This window comes from Capsella rubella, unplaced genomic scaffold (assembly GCF_000375325.1).
Source record: "Capsella rubella cultivar Monte Gargano unplaced genomic scaffold, Caprub1_0 scaffold_8, whole genome shotgun sequence".
Classification (NCBI taxonomy): domain Eukaryota; kingdom Viridiplantae; phylum Streptophyta; class Magnoliopsida; order Brassicales; family Brassicaceae; genus Capsella; species Capsella rubella.
This window is the reverse complement of record NW_006238916.1, coordinates 1,975,515-1,993,788: the sequence shown is the minus strand read 5'-3', so window position 1 is coordinate 1,993,788 and position 18,274 is coordinate 1,975,515. Positions and strand designations below refer to the sequence as shown.

Here is an 18,274-nt window from a genome sequence, read left to right as displayed (position 1 = left end):
TTAATTAGAAATATTCATTATTTACCTTGATAACAATATTCTAATGTGACAAAAACATTATTCTGATGAAAAATAGTTTAGAGCTTGCGGATTAATAGGTTGAACGAGTTGGAAGCAACATTGGTCCGTTATATAGTTAACAAAATGAAAGTTTTATTTCTTTGACACTTTAAAATGTGTGCAACACTTAGTTACTAATTTACATATGTACTACAAATTAAATCTAAAAGCATAAATTTAAATCGTACACTTTAAATAATATAAGATTTTAACATTATTGTATTTATAGATAAAATATTATTTCGCAATATACCGCGGGTTAAAACCAATGTTCGAACATGTCTAAATATTTATGTAAAGCATAATTAAAAATGCATCATCATATTCTATATATACTCACATTAATTCTCAAACTTTAAATATTTTTGCAACCATTAAATTGATTATTCAAAACATTTGATAACGTTAAGAACTAAACCTCATGCTTTCGTAAGTTTATCCACGTGTAACCGCAACTACTCTGTTTAAATCAATCAAACTCTATATCACTACTATATATAAAAGAATAGCAAAACCGTTGTAGCATATCCACTATTAATATGAAAATTTAAAAATACAAATATTTTCCGCGGTGTACCGCATGTTAAATCCTGGTAAATCACATTATATAGAACTCGAACCCCAAACCGCCTTGTATATAAGTATTAGTTAACTCTTGATCAACCATTGGGCCAAGAGGACGTCCACAAATACTTATTTTGCTATTTAAAATAGAAAAACAAGTTAAAGACTCTTGGGTACTTTACAATTTAAGTTTATTACCAACCCAACCAGTTTAAATGAGTTATAAAAAATCCACTCCATGAACATGAGTTAAATCCATTAAACCTTCTCTAAATTGATTAAAACTCTAAAAAAATCTCCAACTGATTTTTCTCTTTCATCGTTGCTTACTTCCTCTAAAATCTCTAAAATAATTTCAATCAAAATTTAGATATGAAACTACTTCTCATTTTCACACAAATGATGAATTTATATATAAGGAAATCAGTTTCGTCTTTTCAATTTTGTGTACAATTTTGTGTACAATTTGTATGAATTTTGAGAAATTTTGTACGGAATCATAGTCGAACTACTTCTAAGAGCAACATTATCAAGGAGATTTAAGGAGTATCTTAGTAAATTTAAGATTTAAATTTAAATCAAAAATCATAATTTTAGGTAAGATACTTAAGATAGGTATCTTATGTAAGATATTTTTGGAGGGTAAAGATACGTATACGTGGCACATTTTGATTGGATACAGAGATAAATATATAAAGGAAAAAATAACTTAGTTTTTTTCTTTCTTTTTCTCGCGATGTGAAACAACAATATCACCGACGACCACCATCTTTTTTTTGTCAACCGACGACCACCATCTTATGTATGTTTTAAATTTTAAATTTTGCTATAATTATAAAATTTTCTCAAATTACAATTTTTAATTTAATTTAATTTTTAAATAATTTTATTTTCTTTCTAAGATATCCAGATGAAAATGAACGAGATATGTATACTCAATTTGATGTCACCGAATTTCAACAAGCGGAAACTGTCGAAAGTACATGAGTGGATTTCTCGTATGGTACATATATGCCTTCAAATTCCGTCGATCTGATGGCCGCTAGAACTCGACTTCGGGATCGAGCTAAGTATGAACAATTGAATAACGATCTGGTCAAACATATTTGGAATAAATTTTCACGTTTAAATTTATTGTACTTTATGTTATAATTTCTATCTTATAATTTCTCTCTTACGTATGTTTTCAAATTCTAAATTTGCAATAATTATAAAATTTTGTTAAATTACAAATTATAAATTTTTTTCTAAGATATCCAACTTAAAATCCTACCAATAAACACATCTCAAAACTAAAAACTTTTAAACTCAACTTTTTCAAGTTTAATACTAATTAATTCTAAGATATCCTAATTAGCATACTACCTATAATGTTGGTCTAACATGGTTAAATCTTTAACCGATAGGTTGATGCATGTCACTATGACATGAGTTACTAATTTTGAAAAATCAAGCTTTATATAATAAAAGGTGGATCTATCGTTATTATAAACATAAATTCATAAGAGATATGAATTTTGGAAACGCCCCTCAACTTCTGATACATCATAAGAAATGTGAATTAACTGAGGTTGGTTTAGAAGTATTCACACATGTCTACTACTCTAAAACCTAGAAGACAAATAGATACAGTGTTCAAGTACCAAATAATCCAAGTTCAACCTTCAAACCCTAAGATACACAAATTAACTGAGATAACACAATCACTACTTAGTTGTTTTTTTAAATCAAAATTTAAAACACAAAACTTGATATACACACTTCCTGAAAAGGTCAAGGTTTTAGTGGTAGGGAATCTAATTTGGTCAAGTTAATTAGGAATATTATCAAAAAAAAAAAAAAAAAACAGGTTGTTTAAGATAATAAATCATCAAGAATAATTAGCAACCACAGATACATTATTACATAAACATTAGTCACACTTACTTAAAATAGAAAACAAAAAATGAACATCCTTTTTAACAATATCAAACACCAACAACGAACAACAACAGCTCTAACACACCGGTCCGGTCCCTGAACAAAACAAAACACAATTGTTTAGGTTTCGTCGTCGTCGTCGTCGTCGTCCTCGTCGTCGTCCTCATCAACAATTGAACCAAATCCATATCTCGGGGGCGACGAATTCAGATCGGAGATCTCAACTGAGATCGCCGGTGATTGGAATTAGGGATTTCGAAGATGACTCAACCTATATGTTCATCGTCACAAGATCAATCATCTTCTTCTCCTCGCTCATTGATCCCTCCACGCAAATCAGTTGCGAATTTACACCGTCGCAGGTTTATAACTTTTTCGTGTTTTGTAATATTTCTTAGCCTTTTCTCAATTATGGAAATTGGAATCTGATTTAGAGGGTTTTTGCATTAGATCAAGGCGTTACGAAGCTTGTTTAGGAAGATCACTGATTGATTGTTTTTTTATAACTTAGCTTTAGTTATTTGAAGAAGCTAGATCTTGAGTGATGATTCTATAAACTTGGGAATTTGGATTTGTTGTATAGGGGGAAGAGTGTTTTCAACATGCTGGTTCAGAGGGAAATGTCACCAAAGGAAAAGTTTGTGCCAAGGAAACGTTGGGGTAGAAGTAGATGGTATACTGATCCTTCTTCATGTGGAAACAACATCGAACATATGGGAGAGACAGGACAAAGTCTTACTTCATGGTAAAAGATTCATGTTTCTTGTCTTGTTATTGCAAAAGGACCTTGGTTTTGAAAACATTGTTTGAGATTTTCTCATTTGTAATTGATTTGAAGGGTTGAGGCAGAGTCATTGCAGCATTTATCTGCAAAGTATTGTCCTCTTGGTCCTCCTCCAAGGTCAACTATTGCAGCGGCTTTTAGTACTGATGGAAGAACTCTTGCTTCTACACAGTGAGTATATCATGTTGTTTATCTTTTTATTCTTTGTATTTTGTCTTTTTAATTCTCACTTTTGTTTTTCGTGTAGTGGTGATCATACTGTAAAGATTATTGATTGTGAAACTGGAAAGTGTTTAAAAGTTCTGACCGGCCATCGAAGGACTCCTTGGGTGGTGAGTTATTATTACTATCCCCCTTTTTCTCATTTTTTATTCTTTTCTATGTTTGATATGTAGTACCTTTGTGAAACATAGCTAAGCCAATCTCAGGTAGTGAAATGAACTGTACAACTAAGTTAAATTCGTTTCTGTTATTGTAGAACAGTCCTATTTTACCTAAAACTAATGTTATATGAGCTTGTACAGGTCAGATTCCACCCTCGTCATTCAGAAATAGTTGCTAGTGGAAGTTTAGATCTCGAGGTCCGCTTATGGAACACCACAACTTCTGAATGTATTAGGTCTCATGCATTTTGTAAGAGTTAGGAATCCGAATACTGTGTTTCTTTTTCGTAGTTCTGCCTATCATCTTACCGTTTTAATTTCTTCTTTTTTTTTTATCTCTTACCAGATCGGCCTATTGCTTCTATCGCTTTCCATGCTGAGGGGGAACTACTTGCTGTTGCTTCTGGTCATAAGGTGATTTTATCCTATTAAGCCTCCCCGTAAAATGTTAACTAGTTCTAGGTAGCACCTCCTTACAGAAAGATCGTGGAAAGTTGATTTTTCATGATATTTTTACAGCTGCATATGTGGCGCTACAATAGGAGAGGAGTGGAATCATCACCAACCGTTGTATTGAAGACGAGGCGCTCTCTGAGAGCTGTACACTTTCACCCTCATGGGGCACCATTTCTCTTAACTGCAGAGGTGAGCTACCTAATAAGAATTCATTTAATTGTTTTTGCTCCATTCTATCCGCTTATATTTCTTACCTTAAGTGGCAGGTGAATGAAATTGATTCATTAGATTCTTCAATGTCTAGAGCAACATCTATGGGTTTCTTAAGGTATCCGCCCCCGGCTATCTTGTTCACAAGCACAGAAAGCAATCAAACTAGTTTGGCAGCAGAACTACCTCTTGTGCCTCTTCCTCACATGTCCGTGCCTACAACTTCTGGAGAGGATCAAAGGATTGGTCAATACTCTACTGGAAATAGAGGTCCTTCTGTTTCAAATAGTGTTCCAGGAAATTCTCCTGCAGTTGATGGTATGAATGTAGATGAAGCTCGACTTGTTGGAAGAAATGGAATTCCTAGCCAAGTTTCGAATCGATCAGATTTCCCTGAGCTTGGACAGATTCAGCAATTATTTCAGTTCAGGGATCGAGTTTCCTGGGAGTTACCTTTTTTACAAGGATGGTTGATGGCTCAAGGTCATGGTGTTGCTAATTCAGTGGTTCCTCCCACTGGCGGTAGTAATCATGGTATCTCAGCTCCATCTTCAACATCTCGTTTATCAACAACCAGTCTAGAGGCTGCAGTAGCGTTATTAGAAATCCCGAGTAATGTTAACTTACATGCGGTTTCTGGAAGAGGCGGAGCCCAGGAACAACCTTCACAACCCCAATTCTCGGTATCTGGATTACCAGAAGGTGTGTCTTCTCGTAACAATCAACATGGAAGTGATGCTCAACCTGTCGTGAACAGGGTCCAGTCTGAGCTTGCTACCTCAATTGCTGCTTCGGCTGCAGCAGCAGCTGCCGCGGAATTACCTTGTACTGTCAAACTCAGAGTGTGGCCGCATGACATCAAAGACCCATATGCGCAACTGAAATCGGAAAAATGTCTATTTACAATACCGCATGCCGTCCTTTGCAGGTAAAGCTCCTTCTCTTTAAATTACGAGAGAATTTTTTCGTCAGGTCCTTGATATTATTCTCTTAGACTTGAATGCTTATGATTCTAAATTTTGCGATTGGATGTACATTAATATTTCTGCCTCTTTTATGTGTTCAGTGAAATGGGAGCTCATTTTTCGCCATGCGGGAGATATTTAGCAGCCTGTGTTGCATGTGTTTTTCATCATACTGATATAGATCCTGGACTGCAGACACAAGCGCAACAAGAGTCAGGGCTTGCAACTTCCCCAACTCGACACCCTGTGACAGCACACCAAGTCATTTACGAGCTTCGTGTGTATTCTCTCCAGAAAGAAAGGTAATTGCAACTTCCGATATATCATTGTGCTAAATGCTAATTCTACCATCTTGAAAAATGCACATTCCTCATGTGATTTCTATGAATACAGTTTTGGTTCAGTACTTGTGTCACGGGCAATTAGAGCTGCACATTGCTTGACCTCTATCCAGGTTAGTCGCTTTTCAAGAATAATCAGATGAAACTTTTATGGTTTTTGTTCAGATGGTATTGTATTTATCCATCATTTACTTACATTTTGCTGAGATAAAACTGTTTTGCTTCATACACAACATATGGGAATGTCCATTTAGAGTGTAAAACTTGTGAGATTATATGTACTAAAGAGAAGTCATATGAGTTATATGGATATACTAGAGGAAATTTATGTTTGTAACAGTGCTCGTTTTTTCATTTCACACGTAGCCAAACCAATATAATGTGGTCGTAAGTTGTTGAAAATGCTTTAATACTTGAGAATTCTGGGTGCAGTTCTCACCCACCTCGGAGCATATACTGCTTGCCTATGGGCGGCGTCATGGTTCTCTATTGAAGAGCATAGTTAGTGATGGTGAAGCAACATCACATTTTTTCACAGTATTGGAGGTAAAGCCTTATGCTACTACATCTGTATCATGGAGTGTTTATATATATACTTGGAGTTATAACATATACTGTTGTGTCTTGTGTGGGTTGGTCAGATATACAGAGTTTCAGATATGGAGCTTGTGAGAGTACTGCCAAGTTCAGAGGATGAAGTGAACGTTGCTTGTTTTCATCCATCTCCTGGAGGAGGTCTTGTTTATGGGACAAAGGTAAAACATATAGATCATATCATTATTGACTAACAATGGCTAGGAGACATATGAATATGAAAATGAGAACTCATGACTCATGGTTTTTGTTCAGGAGGGGAAACTTAGGATATTCCAGTACAATACAGCTGCAACCTCTAACTTTACTGGACCAACCTGAGGAAACGAAGTTGTCCGAGGTAGCGTAGAATTATAGTAAAGAAGGTTGGATCTTTGTCAAAATCAGTTCTAACTATAAAGGATGATCTAATTGGCTAACAGATATGGTTTTTACAGGTGCATTAAAGTGGTAGCAAGCAAGAAGCAAACATAGGTTTCAATTCCATCATCAAATCCACTCCTCTTCACTCTCTCTTGTTTTAAAGGTAAAAGACTGCAGACAGAACAAAAGAAAAAATGTAAAAAGAAACAAAGGAATTGGTTTAGTTTTGGTTGTAAGTTTGTAACAACGGCACAATTTATCTACAGATTAACAAAAGGAGTCTTCTTTTTAAGTAATCAGTGTTAATGTTAGGGTATTATCATTCTGCATACATAGAGTAATCATTAATTAGTTCTCTCTTACTATGTTATCCTTAACTATTAATTATATAATCTCTTCTTTCTTTCTCTATTTTCTTATACAATACCAAAAATCTTAGCACACTAAATTTGTTTGGCAAAGTTGGAAGAGGGGATTGAGGAATACAATGACCGTTATTGATTTTCTATTCATATAATATGTATATTATATCATATTATATGAGTTTATGGGTTGGCTCAATTCATTTAAACAAATGAGTTAAGTAAACACATTACCCATTTAACTCTAAACTCATTAGATAATGAGTTGAGTTGAGTTGGGTTATCCATTTTGACACCCCTAATTATATGGTATATTTAATAATTTATCACGTTAATATAAATGTTATGTGATATACAAAGTATCTTAGCATGCTAATATAAATATTATATGATATATTTATGATATATTTAATCTTAACAAACAAATATTATACTCTATGTTTCATTATAAGTGATGTTTAAGGTTTTGCATACTAAATAATAAAACATATAATTTACCAATTTTCCATAAAAACATCATTAACTAATATGAATTCAATCAATAAGAAAATATGATGTAAACTGTAATTGGTTAAAAATATTAAATACATTAAATTTTGAGAATTTTTGAAAAATACCCCTTTTGGTGTAACCCTTTTTAAAAATATCCCCTTTATCTATCCATTTTCAAAAATACCCCTTTTTAAATATAAAAAATTATAAAGTTGTATATAGTTTATAAGGTACTTCTATATAATAACTACTACTGGGAGATTCGATACAAATATTTTAAAATGTTTTAAATAGTTTTAAATCGTTTTTATAAGTTTTATAAGGTTTTTAAAAGGTTTTTAAAAGGATTTATACGGGTTTTATAAGATTTTTATAAGCTTTTTATAATTTATTTTTACGCTATTTATGAAAGGTATATAAAGTTTTATACACATATAAAGGTAATTTGTGTAATATTTATAAGCTTACACACATATTTGGATAAATTTCAACATTTTTAGTGGGTTTTTTGATAAAGTTTGAAAAGGGGGTATTTTTAAAAAGAGGTATATGAAAAGGGGTATTTTTGAAATTCCCCTTAAATTTTTGCATAGGAAATTGAAAACATCACTTATACTGAAACAAAAAAAAAAATTGGCTAAAAAATCCCTTATTATGAAACAGAGGAAGTACTAAATTTAACTTATTTATATTTAATAAATATAAATATAAATGAGTTAGCACGACAAATGTGAATTTATATTATAAACTTATCGTGATATGATATAATTTAGCACGATATACTTATAAAAATATTTGATAAATATATTTTGTTATTGCCTTTATATTTAAAAAACAAGTACTCAAAAAATGAGATAACCTCATAAAAAAAATAATTTCTTACATTAAAAATAAAATTCTTCAGCAATGTAATGAAGTTTAATTAATGGGGTGTATTTGAATAAAATTGTAATTTGTTATGAGACGTTTTATTTTTTTATATAGAGGTTGTGAGTATTTACAATCCTTTTTTAATAATTGACTGTATAATTTTTTTTAATTTTGGTATTATATCAATTAATTGTGTAATTTTCTTAATCATACTAACTCCAAATTATAATTAGTTATATCCTTTTATATATGTATTATAACTATCTTTTAATATATATTATTTTCTTATTAAGTTCTTTTTAAATATAAAATTTGTTAAAACAAAACATTTGTATTACACATGACAACATCTCTTATTGATAAAACTGGCACATATCGCGATCACGTGAATTACTAACTTTTAAAACGAAGCTTTATATAATAAGATATACTTAGATATATGGATCAATTTCATTGGTTATAATATCGAATAAATAGTTAGAATATTCCGTTGAAATAAATCATGAATGGACTTAGTTTAAGAAGATATGAAATTTCGTTATATAGTATATTTTAGTTTAATATCACAATTTCATTGTAGAATATGTTCTCTTAGATTATGTATCTTGAATTATAATTCAAAAAAAAATCTAAATATGGCTATTTTGAAATATATAAACTCGTATTTTGCAAAAATTGTTTTAAGGCGCGAAAAGAAATATCCTACGTGTAAGCTAAGAATATATCGTATTGGGATGTCGATAATTGTGCAATCCCAAAACTGTTCAGCCAAGTCGAGAGTTTCACTAGAATCATTTATGGAACTCCCTGTCGCTAGTCATTCAAGTCGTTCATGAGTGGACTCGATGGTATATGCACCTTTTTTGAACTAACAAATTTTATCTTTTTGAAAACGTAGAAGCAGCTGACAAGTGATTATTGACTATATAGCGTAATGTGCACACACAAAAAAAAAGTTAAACAAGATTTTATAATTTTTCCCAAGTTTGTTTTCTTTTTACTTTTTCTGACGATTTTTCATTTTAGCAAATGCTAAAATATGGTAATTTGTGTGTTTAAATTTTTTTTTCTTTTATTAAATAAGTGAAATTATCATCAATATATATATATGTATATATATATATATATATATATATTAAAATAAGCAAATTTTAAAGCCTCGAAAAATGATAAAGTGGGTACTTATCTTTAGATGACAAAATGTCTACCTTCAAGAAACTCCATTTATTGTCTGTAACAAGAATATGTTTGTCATCAACGAATTATTTATGTTAAATCGATGATGATAGTACCGAGTTAGGAGTTCGTCATTTTCAAATTATCGTACTAAGATCATCAAGTATAGATGTCATGTTAGCGGTATTACTCCTATGTTAGATTATGGGAAAACTGGAAATAGATTATCTTTTCTCCAAATATTATTTGCATCTGAGTTTATATTTTTCGAAGAAATTAGGTTTAGTAGTTATTTATCCACTTGTTATGTAGTTTTAATCTTAAGAAGCATCCACCCAAATTTTATGTTAGATAGAAAGATCCCATCTGCAATTTAATTTGTATTTAATGTTTTTGATAAACTATAACACACTTGTTTCTTGTCAAGAATGTCGATGTCATTGCAGGTACCACAATGGATTACAAAGATGATTCACTGAAGAAATAGCTCAAACAAAAATTGGTAACCCTAATAACTCTAAAGTACCCAACTAAGTCTAAAATTACTCAATGAATTCTATTTTCCTAAACTTATATAACTCGAACCCTAATGGATCATATTCAAATCCGACCCAGAAACCCCGAATGCCCAAACCTATTACTTACCGAAAGGCGCCTCAAAGTGTATCTAAACAAAATCTATTTGAAAAAAAAAAAGTAAATAACCAAACCATATTTTCAAATATCAAAGCTGGTCCTACCAAATATTGTTATAATAATCGATATAACATTTTTCTTAAAATAATGTTTTTGTTATATATCTAATATCATCCACAAAATAAAATAATCTATAGATCAACTCCATGCATAAGATGTGGTCTCGAACCAACCAGATAGAGACTCGACAAACCATCACATTGCAAAGGCCCCCTAAAGTGAGTGACTCCAATTTATTGTATCACGTGTTTGAAGACCCTCATAGAGAAAGACTTATCTCATACTGTCATACATTCAAAATTCTACCGACACATTAGCTAAAATGGCTGCTTATTTCACAACATTTGTAATGTAAGAAAAATAAAATGATAACATAATTAACACCACGTGATCACTATTCTTTTAATAAATAATTGGGTTCATGTTATCATAATTATCTTCCAACCATATCAATTCTATCCAACTTCTCCATCCCATCAGCGATCTAAACAAATCCACATTGTGTGCGGCCAAGCCATGAACGTCAAGAGAGACCAACAGTACACATCTCCACCGTCTCTCCTAACCGAGACCATACCTATCATTGACCTAAGCGATCCAAATGACGAGCTAGTAACACATAAACTGGTGAAAGCCAGCGAAGAGTGGGGGGTTTTTCAGGTGGTTAACCACGGCATTCCGGTATACCTAATGCAGCAGCTTCGAGAATTGGGGAGGCAGTTTTTCGAGCTCCCGGAGTCCGAAAAAGAATCCGTCACAAGGCCAGCTGACTCCCAAGATATAGAAGGTTACTTCACCAAGAATCCAAAACATTTAAAGGCTTGGAACGATCATCTGATTCACAATCTCTGGCCACCATCTTCTATCAACTATAGATATTGGCCTAAGAATCCTGTAGATTACAGGTAATGAAAATGATCTCCAAGTCCATATAGAACTCAGCATCCTGCATAAAAACTTGATGAGTACGTTAGGTTTTAACTCTTAAAAACATTTCATCAAGTTCTTACATATTCTCCCTTAGATTATCCTGTAGTAAAAATATTAATAGTTTGATTTCGGAGTGATGACGGTTGTAGGAAGGTAACGGAGGAGTACACAAGGAATGTTACGAAGCTAACGGACAAGATTCTTGGTTACTTATCGAAGGGGTTAGGGTTACGGCGTGAGGCCTTGAAAGAAGGTCTAGGTGGCGATAAAATATTGTATTTGATGAGGATCAATTACTATCCACCGTCGGATTCAGTCATTGGAGCACCGGCGCACGCAGATCTCTGTGCGCTCACACTTATCATCTCCAACGAGGTTCCTGGCCTTCAAGTGTTCAAGGGTGACCACTGGTTCGATGTTGAGTATATCAGCTCAGCCATCGTTGTACTCATCAGTGATCAGATCATGGTCTGTTTTGTGTTTGTTTTTTTAAAAAACTTTATGAAAATTTCGGAAATGTTTTGTGTTTGGTTCTTACAATGTGTGAAAATTGGATGCAGAGGATGAGCAACGGGAGGTACAAGAGCGTGTTACATAGATCAGTAATGAATAAGGAAAAAACAAGAATGTCGTGGCCGGTCTTGATAGAGCCTGATCATGATTTGGTCGTTGGACCTTTGCCTGACCTAACGGGAGAAGAGAATCCTCCCAAGTTTGAGTCTTTAGCTTTTGAAGACTACGTACACCGTAAGCTCAACAAGCTTCTTCGTGATTGATGTCATGACCTACTACTACAACTTCAATTATGAACATGTGTTGTGACAAGACTATGGCACTAGCTATAACATTTAGACTACAATCTCTATCTATCATAGTTTCTATGTTTTTCTTATTTAAGATATTCGGTTGAACGGACATTACTTGTTTTTTGAAATGGTAAAGTGAATGGAAATCCATTCATTATAAATAATTGTCAAAATAATTATATTTTTAGTTTTCATGATTTTTTTAACCATGATAACATATAGGGACAGCAGTGACTTTGTTCGTGAGAGCTAACTTTTAAGGCTCTAAGAGCATCCTCAATGCTAGGCTATTAAAAATGAATCTTATGATTTGTTTAGTAATTTAATTGAAAAAGTGATGATAAGAAGTATAATTAAGTTTTTGTGTTTTTTCAGGATTATTGGTGGGTTTTTAAGTAGTGGATCTTAGGATTAAAATATATAAAAAAAGATTAACAATTTTAATTTTTGAAAACAATAATTATTGCAAAATAAAAATTTTAAAACATAGATGAGATACAATTTATTGCATAAATAACATAAACACAAAGCACAATTAATTTAATCGTGATTTGTAGAATATTTTGTCCATATGTGCTCGACCAAATACTTTTTCAATTGTTAATGCCATTTTCTATGTAGAAACTATAAGAATTCTTTTTTCTTCGGTAACTAAAAGATTTGGGTTGTCTTTGGTAAGGGTCGTTCATTAGCTCAGTCTCCATGGCCATCTTCACTCTAGTACCAGGAGTCGATTTTCCGGTCGAAATACGGAAAAACTCCATTCAATTCTCGATGGAAACGGAGGTTAGGGTTGTGGAGGATGATTCGAAGTTCTCACTTACCTCCTATTCCTGGGATTACTGGGATTACTGGTTCTCACATTCCTAACATTCCTAGGAATTCGCAAAACGGGGCGGGAATCGAAGTGGGGGACCTCTCTACCGCTTGAACTCCTCTATATTCGAAATATGCGAGAAGACGGTTGGGAAAACAAGAAAGGATTGGTCCACCAAGCTTGACGATGCGCTATGGAGACGAGGATTCTTTTTTTTTTTATAACCCCAATAAATTTTCCACGCATTGAGATTCCGTAAGTAACTCAGTGAGTGCTTTCGAGTCTACACTCTCGCGTCATATGGCTCCGCCCCGGAATCATTTTAGATCGTATCCAAGCCTGCCTAGATTCCACGTTCCCGAAATGGATCTTATCAAATATTTCACATTTTCTATGATTATTTCTATTTTAGGTAATAAGAAATTGATGTGAAAATAAAATATGGAAGCTTGGACTTAAAAGAGAATGATGAAAAGGAAAATTTTTTTTTTAAAAAAAATCATTTTTTCTTATATTTATCTCAACAGCCACTAACAGAGCGCCACGTAGACGTCTCTTAACCATTGTTTATCTTAGCTATTTATCCACATTTTGCATTTAATTAAATCACAAATTCATGTAAGATATGCTTAAAAACCTTCCATTGAAGATGGTCTTATCGCGACTAGTGCCGTTGTATCAACTGGATCCAATCCTACTCCCCCGACATACCAAAGTTCACAACATATGGACCTGAGACTTGAGCACATGCATGCAAAGCCCAACCCCAAGAACTAATCTTATGATTTGGTGCGTCTTAAACGGTGTTATTAGGAGGCTAATTAATAAGCCATGGAACCATCTAGAAGCTTTCAATATACAAGAACTCATGAGTTGTTTTTTTTTTTTTGACTACCCAGGTTTTCCAACGCTTACGCTTGGACTAGCCACGTGGGCGGCCTAAAAGCACTCCATGTGTCGGCTCCTGGGATGCTGCAGCCCATATGTGAAATCTGCAGTGGCCGGGGATCGAACTCGTGATGGTGGGTACCTCAACTGAGGGTCCTTTACCACCAGAGTTAGAGGCTGCGGTTGAGTTGTCCTTTTGGACCAAGCATTCAAAAAGTAACGTACAATAACTTTATATCAAATAAATACTTTTAAGATTTCTCCTCCATTTTTGAGAAATTTCCAAAATATCACATTTTGAAAAATACCACAAATATTTATTTTTCTAAAAATTATCATAATCATTAAAAAATATTGATTTTTGAAGATGTATTGCACTTTTGGGTTGACTATTTTATATTTTGGGTAGGGTTTAGTATTTAAGAATTAGAATTTAGTGTTGAATATTAAAAAATTTAATTTTAGTTTTGTGGAAAAATATATTTTAGTTATATTTTTAAAAATAGTCTTTCATTTTTCCATTTTTTCCTATTTTTAATTATTATACATTTATTAAAATTAGAGGCTATATAAGCCAATCAAACTACCTACTCCTACATATAACAAGGCTTTTTAATGTGATTTTTATGTGGGTCAACATCATTAATAAGCTGACTCTAATAATATGGTGTTAGTTTAGTTACTGACTCTAATAACTGACGAAGTTAAGACTCTCAAAATCAAATGAAAGTTAACTTGTGTTCTTTTTAAGTAGATTGTATAGTTTTTGAGGTCGAAACATTTTCAAGCATTGACAATGGTGTTAGCCACAACCGCCTAAGGCAACACGAGAAGACTCACAAGCCCTGTCCAGACCAAATGAAGTTCAATAACATTTCTTCCAACGACCACTTGGGATACATTCTCAGTTCAATTACCAAGAGAGCCTCGAAGTGGAATTCAATAATGTAAAGGAAATCTAAGAAAAACATTAACTGATTTTTAACCGTAGAAAAAAAATGTAAAAAACCATCCCATTAAAATCTCCCTTTTAAGTTTATTGTGAGGTCGAACCCACCACGTCCGTATAAGCCTTTGCTTTGCAAAAAGTTAGTTGACACTTTAAACCAAACAATCAAGAAATGAAGGCACTGTCAAAATGGTTTGGGGCTATATAAGACGTGTTCTTGCAGAAACAGTTTCAATTTCGAGGGCGATGTGTTGTCTTAACAATCTTGAAATTGAACATCTAATAAAGTGCTAGTAACTCAATTGGTAAAGATCTCTGGCAAAAATTTAGAAGTTGCGGTTCGAATAGCGCTTGAGACGAGACCATATAACTTGTTTTGGTCTCGGATCTCGGGCCTGAGGAGATATGTAGACTTCAGTCCATAACCTTTTGATTATATATAAAAAAAAATTGAAGGTAAAGGAGTTTGATTCTACTCTTTTCTCTTATGGGAAAGGAGGTGATCAGGGATTCCACTTACTTCATGGAGAGTAATTATTTGGCTTAATAGACCTAATACAATACCAATGTAAAAGTTCGTAAACCGAAAATCATACACTTAGCTACAAACTGACAAACTAGATTCAATTCAATAACAATTTTGGGTTGGATATTAATTTTCTAACCTATTTGCTAACCAACTATGGATCTTTTCAAACGTATGTGTGGGAACCATATATAGGAGCAGAGCCGTCGCCAAGATTTGAAGGGCTACAAGCGGAAAAAAAAATTTGGGCCACTTTATCAAACGCAAAAATGGGAAAAAAAATAAAAATAAAAACAATTATGCAGTTTCCTGGGCTTCATCCCAGAAACTATAGGGTGCAACACTGATAGTAAACCACTAGACTAAAGAGAGATTTTACATTTGAGGGCCGAAAAATGTATATAAAATAAAGGGCCACAAGCTTGAGCTTCATGAGCCTGTCCCAAGGCCGGCTCTGTATAGGAGCTTCAACATTAGTAATCAAGTGCAGCTCCAACCCAAACTTACCACATATGGACCAAAGACTTGAACGCATTCAATGCTCAACCCCAACAACAACTATCTTATGATTTGGTGCATCTTAAAGGTGTTAATAAGCCATGGACTCATCTAGGAGCTGTCAAGAGATACAAAAACCTACACGTTATATCAAAAGACAATCCCTATATCTCATTCATTGTTTTCATTTTTTTCTGTTTTTAGTTTTTAGACATTTACAAAGTTCTAAAAATTTGAGTCTATAGAAGCCAATCAAACTACCTACTACTCAACAAATAATAACAAGGCTTTTAACGTGAGTTTTTGTGTGGGTCAACATCATTTATAAACTGACGACTCCAATAATATGGTGTCGATTTAGTTTACTGAAGTAAAAAAAATTACATCATCTATTTTATTGGAAACATTGTTGGCAAAAACCGACAGTAATATCTGTCTGATTATCATCAGTGCATGCAACTATTATTTTTTCCTGTTAAATTATGGGTAATTTTTTTATACATACCACTAAAAGAAGTATTTGTTTAAAAAAATACCAATATATGTTATTTTATTTTCTAAAAAAACTCACTAAAACACAATTTTCCAAAAATACTACAAAAGCAAAACTAGAATTTTTTAACATTCAAAATTAAAATCTTAGTCTTAAACACTAAACTATATCCTTAAACACTATACCCTAAATATAAAAATCAACACAAACCTAAAAAGTAAATTCTAAACCTTTAAAAATCAAATTTTTTTTTATATTTTTGATATTTTTGGAAATATAAAATTAAGTGATATTTTTTTGGAAAAATAAAAATGAAAGTGTGATATTTTTGGAGTGTTAATTTACGTTAAAAATTTAAATAATAGATAAAAATAAAAAATAATATCAGTAGGAAAACGATATGTACGTAGACATAGAGTATCTAAAATGTATATTAAAAATATGTTTAAGTATATATTAAAAGATGTTTAAAAACACCCATATATAAATATGACTATTGTAGGTGGTCTAGTTAAAAGAACGTGAGAGTACGTATGGTTAAAAACACCCATCTATGTTTTTGTCGGCGTCTTCTATGTAGATTGTGTTTTCACAGATGAGGTAAGGCTCATCAATAAACAATTCATATATACTTTGCCTTCATGAAATTATTCTTATCTAGGTTCTCGACAACTTTTTATATAAATAATTTTGTATGTTAAGTCAAAGAGTGTGTGTGTTAAGTTAAGTAGAGTTTCACACTTTCGTTTTGTTAAGGTTCACAATAAAAAAAGAGTTACAACTTTGAATTCTCTTTAAACCTATTGTTAATAAAACATTAACTAATCGTTAATAACTTAATTGGTAAAAAATTATAATAAAAATTTAGAAATCGTCGATTCAAATAACGTTGAAGACGAAATTATATAACATGCTTAATTTTGGTATGAAAAGTTATATGTATGGATTTTGACCTAGAACTTAATAGTTATTAAAACAAAACAAAAAAAAAAAAAAAAAAAACTTTCAAGATAAAAGAGCCCACGAGTTGTCCTTTTTGGACCAAGCATTCAAAGCGTATTACAAATCTCTTTATCATTTTTTTCCTACATTTTCAAAATCCTAAAATTCGAATCTATAGAAGCCAATCAAGCTACCTACTCTTCATACAACAAGACTTCTCTACAAAGCCGACTACGTGTATCAAAGACAATTCCTTTAATATTTCTCATTCATGATTTTAATTTATTTCTATTTTTCACAAAATCCTAAAATTTCAAGTCTATATAAGCCAATCAAACTACCTACTCTACATGCTTTTTATCTCAATTTTTATGGGGTCAACTAACCCTTTTAAGTAATGTCAAAAAATCCTAGTGTCACTTTTTATTTTGTTGAAAACATTTGATTACCATTTACGCAATTATTTTTTGTTAAACGAAATAAAATTGTGACAAAGAAAAATACTCCGTATAAAACAAGAATGGATTTAGGGTAAATTAAAAGAAATAAATAAGAGGCTAAACATAATTGGAGAAAACAAATATGAAGTTAGATGATTGGTAAAATATTACACCAAAAAGCTTATTAGAACTTTGGTCTGTTTAACGTGAAAACATGTCTCATGAAGTGTGATTTAGTTCCAACGTAATCTGATTCGTTATGTTTGTAGCGCTAATTACTCGATTATAGACATTTCTTAATAGAGAAAGAGTCAATTATCAAAAAGCTTATAATATTCAAACTCTTACTAATTCAGTTTTATCTTTAATTATGTCAAAATTAAATTTGTAAATTATGTAAAAATGAATCTCTTCTTTGTCGAAAACGAGGGGTTGATTTATGATATAAATTTGAGGTTACAACTCTCGTGTCGTGTCACATATCACATATGCACCACCTACGCATATTAAACCTTTGAAATATCTCTTAAAGGATACAACCCTCGTGTCCTACTTTTTTTTTTTTTTTTTAAACCCTTTAACAAAACAAAAAAGTACTATTATTTTTGAAATGGATACTATAATAACCAAAAAAATTGTCATTCATGATTTTTACTAAAAGTGATTTCCTTAAATTTAGGGAAACTAGTTTTTATCAGATTTTAACAATTACTTCCTAGAATCTAAAAACCATTTTTTCAGCTTTCTAA

At 32.2% G+C, this 18,274-nt stretch overlaps 2 protein-coding genes across 7 annotated transcripts; both read left to right on the top strand.

Annotated features, from left to right (window-relative positions):
* Window positions 1–2,637: 2,637 nt before the first annotated feature.
* LOC17874903 lies at window positions 2,638–6,967 on the top strand. Of its 6 annotated transcripts, none has more exons than XM_023784935.1 (14): window positions 2,638–2,906; window positions 3,128–3,289; window positions 3,383–3,499; window positions 3,576–3,660; window positions 3,853–3,967; window positions 4,058–4,125; window positions 4,231–4,356; window positions 4,428–5,305; window positions 5,444–5,644; window positions 5,736–5,796; window positions 6,116–6,229; window positions 6,325–6,438; window positions 6,533–6,617; window positions 6,700–6,967. In XM_023784935.1, the coding sequence occupies exons 1-13, from the start codon at window positions 2,806–2,808 to the stop codon at window positions 6,596–6,598; spliced, it is 2,208 nt and encodes a 735-aa protein (XP_023640703.1). In that variant the 5' UTR covers window positions 2,638–2,805; the 3' UTR covers window positions 6,599–6,617; window positions 6,700–6,967. The 6 variants fall into 6 exon arrangements, with proteins under 6 accessions (XP_023640703.1, XP_023640702.1, XP_023640699.1 ...); XM_023784934.1 differs by having other exon boundaries at window positions 6,533–6,642; window positions 6,715–6,967; XM_023784931.1 differs by having other exon boundaries at window positions 2,639–2,906; window positions 6,715–6,967.
* A 3,752-nt stretch (window positions 6,968–10,719) lies between these two features.
* LOC17876064 (probable flavonol synthase 6) lies at window positions 10,720–12,136 on the top strand. Its single transcript, XM_023788760.1, has 3 exons — window positions 10,720–11,141; window positions 11,316–11,634; window positions 11,727–12,136. The coding sequence occupies exons 1-3, from the start codon at window positions 10,753–10,755 to the stop codon at window positions 11,940–11,942; spliced, it is 924 nt and encodes a 307-aa protein (XP_023644528.1). The 5' UTR covers window positions 10,720–10,752; the 3' UTR covers window positions 11,943–12,136.
* The last annotated feature ends 6,138 nt before the right edge of the window (window positions 12,137–18,274 follow it).